Source organism: Chaetura pelagica, unplaced genomic scaffold (assembly GCF_000747805.2).
Source record: "Chaetura pelagica isolate M959 unplaced genomic scaffold, ChaPel_1.0 scaffold264, whole genome shotgun sequence".
Lineage (NCBI taxonomy): Eukaryota > Metazoa > Chordata > Aves > Apodiformes > Apodidae > Chaetura > Chaetura pelagica.
In genome coordinates, this window is record NW_009953064.1 from 2,437,923 (window position 1) to 2,446,827 (window position 8,905).

At 38.3% G+C, this 8,905-nt stretch overlaps 1 protein-coding gene across 1 annotated transcript in view; it reads right to left on the reverse strand.

The window, feature by feature from the left end:
• Positions 1-8,905, reverse strand: part of LOC104387967 (glypican-5-like) — a 234,484-nt gene that overhangs the window by 143,387 nt on the left and 82,192 nt on the right. The window contains exon 5 of the mRNA XM_009996768.1: positions 6,688-6,808. Coding sequence (XP_009995070.1) covers positions 6,688-6,808 — 121 coding nt within the window. The remainder of the gene's footprint in view (positions 1-6,687; positions 6,809-8,905) is intronic.

The following is an 8,905-nucleotide window of genomic DNA, read 5'->3' on the forward strand; positions in this document are numbered from 1 at the left end:
GGATAATAACTTAAACTCAAGTATATTACTTACAATTACTAGAGTGATCAGAAAAAGATTACGGGCTAATAGAACTAAACAAATATTTACATAAAAATAATTTATATTTTCAGTATCACAACCAAATTAATTCAATGATAATTGCTGAATGTCTCTCTTTTAAAAAATCAATATACACCAAAACACTTAGGCCAATGTAGCAGTCAGATCCAGGTTTCCTCCCTCCTGCCAACACCCACAAAGGGGCACTTCTGGTCCAGTATTAACAGTTGTTGAACAGTAACAGCAGCATACATTTTGGTTAGCACTTTAGACCACATAGACAACAGTTATTAGAGTGATGCATTTCTCTCAGGGTGGCAAGAAATGACAGTATTTCCAGTAATGGTGGAAAAGTTTCCCTTTTGCTGCCCCTGCTCCCTGGGTAAAGCACCCAGGACTGTCCAGCTCCCCTGGATGCTCCATGCTGCCACCCCTGCCTTGCTCTCCCACCTCCCTTGGGTGCCCACACCAGCTCTCATATTCCCATGTCCCAGCCTTGTGCTCCTGCACCATTTCTCACCACCGAGGCCAAAGCAGATCCCTCCCAAGGCTGGACTCTCTCCTCACTTCCAGACTAAGGATCCTTTTCAGCTCAGCTTGCATCAACTAGCTGCAACTAGAACCAGGCACTCAAACCAAAGAAGGGTCTCTGTATTTTATATTTTTAAAAATAAGACTCTTCAAACTATGTTTTCTAGATGTGAAATGTTTTGGCTTGGTTATGGATTGAAACAGTAGCTCTCCCCTCCCTCTCCCCCACTTGGCTCAAGTCACCACTGTGACTCAATATGTGATTTTGATTTATTGAGACTAATTTCCCACAATGAGTAAAACAAAGCACACACAATGGCCCATCTGGGCAAATAATTTTTGAAAATGCATGCAAGACAAATAGCACAGCATACTCTGAGACACAACACATGAATAACAAACGAGCATTTTAGCATTATGTATTTCCTACCAAATAATAAAAGATGCTGGATTTACATTGAGATTCAGATTTGTCTTGCTTTAAAAAGCTACATTTAGGTTTAGTTGAGCCAGCACTCCACATTATTTCTGCTTCTATTGAAATCTCAATGGTCTTTTTAATACTAAAAAAGATTTTCTGAATTCTAATTAAAATTTTTAATTATATCTCAATCACTGTATTGAAGAAAACCAAGCAAACAACCTGCAGACCTGAGGCAGCAGAAGAGCACTGATCTCAGCCAGGGATGATATACACCTCAATTAGCAGTAAATTACAACCTTAACATATGCTCTCCATAAAACAATGCTCCAGTGATGTCTTTGAGTAGGACCAGACTACAAAAAGCTCTCCCATTCTGATTCATGTGCAAACTTCTGGTTCTGACAGAAGTTTTAAAGTCACAGCAGAAACAAGGTTAGAGCTTCCAGACTCCTTTTCTTTTTAAAGCATAAAGGCGTATGAAAGAGCAAACACCCCCTGCCCTCAGCTCAGTGACCAAGGGCACACCAAGTCAGGCCTTGAACGAGGAGATTCCACATTTCCAGATGAATAGCCTAATGGCTGAGTTTTTACTGTGGGATTTGCCTTTCTCTGCCCCTCAAGGTATGTAGACAAAGGGACTCTGAGGGAGATTTTGTTCCTTCATGGCCACATTTCTGTATTTTCCAGTAGGAGCCCAGCACAGCTGGCAGCAGCTCTAAGCTTGTCACTGCTCCTTCCCCTGCTCTAGGATGCTCCCCTAGTCTCACCTGGGACACAGCAGTCAGCAATGAGGAAGGGGCACAAATTACTGCAGAAAACTAAGACCAAAATAGACTTCAGATACCCCAGCCTACTATGTGAATTATTACTTGTGAATTTTACTCCTTCTAATGGAAGCCCTGTCAGGTAAATGCTCCTAAGCAATCAACAACTACATCCTGTTTAATTGTCTGAGAAATACAGCCTCTATTGCAAGAAACAATTCTCGGTGAAGCATTCCCATTCCTATACAGTCTGCTATATCCCACCACATCCCAATGCACTCCCGTGTGATACACTTCTTTGCAAAGAGGGCTCTTCCTTGACTATGATTTTTCTCAGAACAAATGAGGTCCCAACAGACAGGGGATGTTTCTTCTCAACTTTGATTAACAAGTCAATGAGAAAATGTTACAAAAGCAAAAACATATGTACCCAAAGAGGACTTGCTGTATGTGACAGAAATCTGCCAGGTTCTCAGAAGAAACGAAAGAGAACTGATTTGGTACTAGACTTTTGTTTCTTTTTCCCAGGCAGGCAGTATTTATGTATCTTTTCTAGCTTTAATCACAGATACAATGAAATCTGATGAAAGAAAAAAATCTTGATAGAGTGTATATTACATATAATAAATAGAAAACAATAGAGAACACCACACAGCGAAAGATTATGCTCAGTCTTTGAGCAAGCCGGGCTGTTTCAAGCACTGGAATGAATCGTTTCATTGCATATGAATTATGAAAAAGATCATAACTTATCTCAGACCTTAGCATTCAGCATCTGTACCTGAAAGCAAAGAGATGTCTGATTCTTAGCAGGGGAGAAGAAAAACAGCCTATGAATCTAATAAGAAGAAATAATTTGAAAATAAAAATAAAAATGAGGGAGAAACAAACTGTGTAACTGAGGAAGTAATCTGAGATTATAGTTTATTTGAATACCGGGGTAAACAATTTTTATACAGCAGAGAAGGAATTAGAAAAATAAACAAACAGTCCATTTGTACTTTCCTGGCATTATAAGACTTTAAAAATAATTCAGTTTTCATTAATTCTATCTTTATTTTCCTGAAGTATATGTATTTCTTGCTATTTATTAATCAGCCAATGATTGTTGCATTAATTCAATTATTATTGCTGTTTACATTTGGAGATGATTCTCAAGATCTGTCAAATTAGATTGAGACTGACAAAAGATAAGTAAGGTAAATTTGCGTAATACTTCTTATATTACAATCCTTTGAAAATGCCCATGCAACATTGCTAGTAAAGTTGTAGTCAAAGTTTTTTCACTTTTCCCTAACATTCTCATTGCTTTTCAATGCAATTGATCCTTTAGGATTTTTAACCATGGCCTCAGAAACTCTTGTGTTTGAACTCTGAAAGACGTTACTCTGAAGAAAAACGTGAAAACATATTTCAGTTTGATTTCGTGGCAAGAAGTTGCACTCAAAAACGTGCAATGGGGGATTTTATGTTTATTAGCAGTTGCAGTTCACATCTGCTCTATTCACAAAAAAAGGGGGAGGAAAAGATGTTATTTCTAACTGCCACTTTTTCAAAATCAACCTGGGACTTAATTTGATCTGGTTTTGCATTACTAAAAGTAAAAGTTACTGTAAATTGTACCTCAGTAATTCTATTGAAATATGAATCAGCAGCTACAATAAACCTTTCAAATACTTTATCTGCCAGGGATGCAAATAACAGTAATTATTGAATAATATTCTCTAAATTTCACTTCACTTTTGGTTTGGCAAAGTGGTTATGAAATAGCCTGCTATTTGCATAATCATTTTTTAAAAGAATAACAACTATGGGGTGAGGATTTAAGTCCCAGATGAAAAAAAACAAGGAACTGCTGTAATCTTCAACGAACTGGCATTTCAGCCTCAGTGACAGGTAGAACTGGAAGATGACTTTCATACAGATCATTTGTAACGTGCTGGAGTTCAGATGCACCAACTAGACAATAACACATTGACAAGAGTTTTGTTCATGTCCATGGGATTAAGGATCAATGAAGTTTTTAATCTCTTTACAATTGTGGATAAATCATAAGAAGGAGCTAATAAAGGAAGAGCTGCTGTACACCAGTGACTGGCAGGTTTGGATGCAAATGAGTGAACAGTTCACTACTTCTGCATGGCTCACAGATTGGTGCTGCATTGCTCCCCAGTCATCAGAGGCCCATGTGGGGCCATGGTTTAGCACTGGACTCTGCACAATTAGGTTAATGGTTGGGCTTGATCTTAAACATCTTTTCCAACCTGAACAATTCTGTGATTCTGTGATCTCAGCCCTACTGACCCTGCACACTGTACTGCTGCCTCCTCAGCCTACAATGGTCTGCAAGGGGGAAGAAGGCTCCAGCAGGAGCAGAGTGATGAGGAAGAGCAGGTCCAGCAGAGGAAGACAGGAGGTAGAATAGCAGCTATGAAAGACAGCAGCGATTAGATTTGCTCCAGAATGTTCAAGAATTGCTGAGCTAAGGTGTATCTTTTAGAAAAATCAATGCTGTTGATTTGAGCACAGCTGACAGTACTCCACAACTTCAGTAGATGCGTCTAGCAGCAGAGCACCCTGCTTTGCAAAAACTCTCACTTTTTTTCTCTTATCCAAGAATATGCTTTCTTCTGGGTAGCTTGGCAATATTACTTAAGTGGCAGAAGATTACTGGGGCCTAGAACCTAAAATGCACATTTTGTGCATTTCTTAGTTTTTCACTCTTCAGGCTTTCTGCCTCTCTAGGATTGCTTCTGTATGTGCAGTATGCAACTATTGCTGAGTACGGTATTGTAAGTATTGAACACTTAAGAAGATACACAGATAAAACCTTATAACCGCTAAAATTCCACCCTACCAATTGCCTCCAAAACAGAAAAAAAATAATAATTTTATGAAAAAAAACCAATTTGCCTGTAAAATGAGTAATGGGATTCTATGTAACTCTTCTTTTACAGTCTATATAGACTATTGATGACACTTTAAACTCCTGATTTAATTGGCTTTTCAGTGTCAATTTTTATTTGTATATTAATATCACAACCAAAATGAAAATTCAAGAAGCAGACAACAGCTACACATGTTTGATGTTATATGTGAAAGTCTTGGATATTTAGCAACTTCTTTGATGCTTTGATCTCTGAAGAAATCTTACTAAAATTATGATGAAAGGAATTTATATTATTCCAAGTACTTAGGAACAAACCATCTTAGGGCAATAATCAGTATTCTGTTTAATCCTTCACCCTTGGAATCCATTATTGCTAAGCACCTCAATCTGATGGGATAATATTCTCCTAAAACACAACGAGGAGTAAGAGAAAGCAATGGTTCCAACTTATTGAAAGAGCTAGGAATTAGATTTTATTCGTTTGTTTCAAAAGTGTTATTTGAAGCTGTTTTTTAAACATACATAACTTAAGAAAATTTGTATGCAGCACATTATGAGATGGAGTTTTATGTTTCTACAGTAGACAAAGAAATAGAATTTCCAATGCACAACTACTTTTAATTTAATCTATTTCTAACTCTTTCCTATTGTCAGAGTTTATAGAAGACTATTACAAAGATGGATCTATCTAATATTTATAAAGTAAATTAACACTCTACTTTATAACATGCAAAAGTAGATAAATAATGAATTATCCTTTTCATCAATCTGACCACATAATGTCTATTTCACTGTAATATTAAGTACTGCATCAGAATGGTTGCTATAATCCCCCACGGCAAGTTAAATCAAACAATGTGATACAAAGAATCCCTAAACTGCAGCCTACAGAGCAGCAGCAGAACATTAGAGTCAAGCAAGATTTAACAAAAACACTAATTACTGGTTAGATTATGGATTTACCACTGGTGGTTGATGAGAGTCAAAGGAGAATTGTAATTCTGCAGGAGCATGTAAAAGATCAAACCATGGCTCCTGGTCCCAGCCACATTCTTAACCTCCCACATCCTGACTAAGCAATTCCTCCTTCACTTTTACCTGTGCCGATTCTTTTTCTTCCTGCACACCCCGCCAGCAAAGGTGGACTTTAATCTTATAGCTTTTTTCTAACAACTGTTTATATCCTTGTGCTCCATCACTCTTTAACAGTGAAAGATTCTGAGTAGACTAATGTGCAGCACATCTGCCTGCGAACTCACTGCTGTAAGCATTCTTCCAAGCTGACAAGAAAATATGCCTACTTTAAATGAAAATCAATCTCTGTTAAATCTGTTAGCTCCAGCTCATTTGGACTAGCACTGTTTAAGAGCTCACAAAGATGTGTGCTGCAGCAGTAATCCCAGAGAACCCTGCATTCAGCTTAGAAAGATGGGAGACACACCAGGACTGTAAGTGCATCTTGGGAGGGATCCCAAAGAGATGACAAGATTGAATCATCCCTCTGACAAACCCACGGGTAGGTCCCATGTTTTCAAGGGTGCATGGTTAATTCATCCTGGAGCACATTCTGTCCTGCCTTCAGCATTCTGCTTAGTTCATCTATCACACACAGACCCACTTTGTCCTTTGATCTACACCTTTAGATCTACACCTCCAAAAACCAGGAAGCTGTGCAAACCAGGAGATATTCTTCCAGCACAGGACTCCTAAAGGCACTCACACAGCCTGGCTCTAGTCACACACTTCATGCAAATTCTGAGGCTCAAGAGCTCTTCCATGTTCCTGGGACTGCAAGACAGTTAATCAACAGCTATGGAACAACAGCCAGGAATTAGAGCAACTTCATCATCAGAGTTTATAAACCAGCTGGCACAACTGAATCTTCAGTTGCTAATGTACTGAGCCCAATCCATGGCTACCTCAGGCCTATGACCCTGGGAAACACAAGAGGAGGAGCAGTACCACCTAACCATTTCAGCTTCAGCTCTGCTATCAAACCCAGTGATAAAATATTTTTCTCTCTCAAAGTTACTTACTTGATTGAAGTGCTGGAGTTTATCAATCAAATTACTCATGAGTGGGTCCAATACTCTGACTTTCAGTTCTGGATTGTTAATTTGTGCCTTCAGTCCATTGGAAACAACTCTGCTGGTATAACTGAAACAGAGAGAAAAAAGAAGACTATCGGTGCAGGGAACTATATTCATCGGAATAAACATTATTTGAAATGAGACTTAAAATAGCAAATATTTTGTAAATGGGAATAGAAATTTGTAATAAATATTTATGGTTTTAAATACAACAAACCAGAATAAAATAAGTTTTTTGCAGTATCATTCATGACTTTAAACTATTCAAGTAATGAATTCACAATAATTTCATAAAGCACAGAGGTTCCTTTAATTCATATTTTAATATTTGAACCTTCACCTAATTAACTAATCTGGAAGTATAAAGTTTCACAATGCAATGGCATGTGCAAATTGATGGTCTGATTCTGATCTTCAAGCAGACTCTGACAGCTGGACCAATGTCCCCAGGAAGAACCCAGACAAAGTATTATTTTGAAGTCAAGCCTGGTATAGACGGTAACAATCCACATCAATTCATGTGGACACTACAGTGACTGCTGCACCTTACCTGCCCTTCCTTTTATTCACAAATCATCCTATTTTCTGAATGCTTGTCACTGTTCATGTGAAAACACATGGTTACTCACTGTAGATGTACAGGGACACCTGACACAGCTTTTTGAGGCCATCTAGTTGCAATACAGGTGACATTTAATTTAATTGGTTAGCTCATGGCCTCCACCCATCTTCACAGTGACTGTGCACAACACTTTGATCTGAAATTCATCAACAGCAGCAAAAAACCAAGGGTTTTCCTTTTCATTGCTCTTGACTGCTCTCCATTCAACCCCTAGTTGAAGCTATGGGAATTTCTCTAGAGGATTATGTCATTATAATCCAGGATAAAAAGCATGCAAAATTGCTTCTCCTCTGGGTTTGTTGGGTTGGGGTTTTTTTGGGGGCAAATGATAGTGTGGGTTTTTTTCTCTGTGAATCACAAGCCTCCATTAAATGCCTCTAAGTGGTAATACAAACCTACAGCACTGCCTGGAGTTTGCATAAACATGAACAAATCAGGGACAATGGTAGCAACAGCATTAATGCCAGAGCCCTCAAAGGGACCCAAATTGTAGAAGGTCAATCCCAGTCAACTCATATATATTGCTGTTGCTAAATACATACCCTCTTTCACATACATCCTTATCAGGAAAACAAAATCATTTGGTATGAATGAGTTCACAGTCCACTGAGACAAAGGGGATACTCACATCCATAAAGTTCCATTTGCATTTAAGGACCCGCTCTCTAAAGCTCTAGAGATATGCATAAATTATGCACAGATAGTTCTGTTGCCCAGATTGATTGTAATTAGGTTAATATCACGGATTACAAGAATATCAGATGTCAGATAGAGGATGTGTAAGTTGTGTGAATCCTGCATCATTTCCTACCTGCTTGCTCAAGCACAGCCTCAGTAGGTCAGTCACTAACACCTACACCCAACTGCTCCTGTGAGCCTCCAGTACAGAAGGGCTGACCCAGTGATGGTCTGGAACATGACCTTCATGACTAGCAATGTCCAGAAAATCAACTACAGACCTTTGGCAGTGGCGAAATAGATGTGATCTGCCAAATGAAGAGTACTAAAAGCTGATGTAAAGAGAGGCAAAAGACTTGAAGAGTTCAACAAAACCAACTCTTGGGTTTTCCCATAATAACCTGTAAACTCTGCTTGACCTGTGTGTTCTCACTGAGAGATCACTTCTGTAATAAACCCAGGCCCTAAAGACTCAGATAACTAAGAAATGGTGAATTGCACAGCCAAGTAGAAGAAATACATTCCTCTAGCCCACCACAGCAAGAAACACAGACTCTACTACAAAGAGACCTTATGTCCATCTGATTCAAACTACTACCCTGAAAACTGTGAATCCTTCTAGGAGCTCTGTATCATGCTAAAATACTTTGAAATGAACACTATACATTTCCTGAAAGATAATCTGATTACTTCACTTCTTTGCACTATCTAAAACATTTTTTTTATTGACATCAGATCCTGAATTACTGGAAATGTACATTAAGTAAGATCAGAAATTGGCTTGCTTTATTTAATAACCTGCAATTTAACTGAAATATTGTAGTACAGAATTGTTAACTCTGGTTACAGCTCTAGTACTTTATT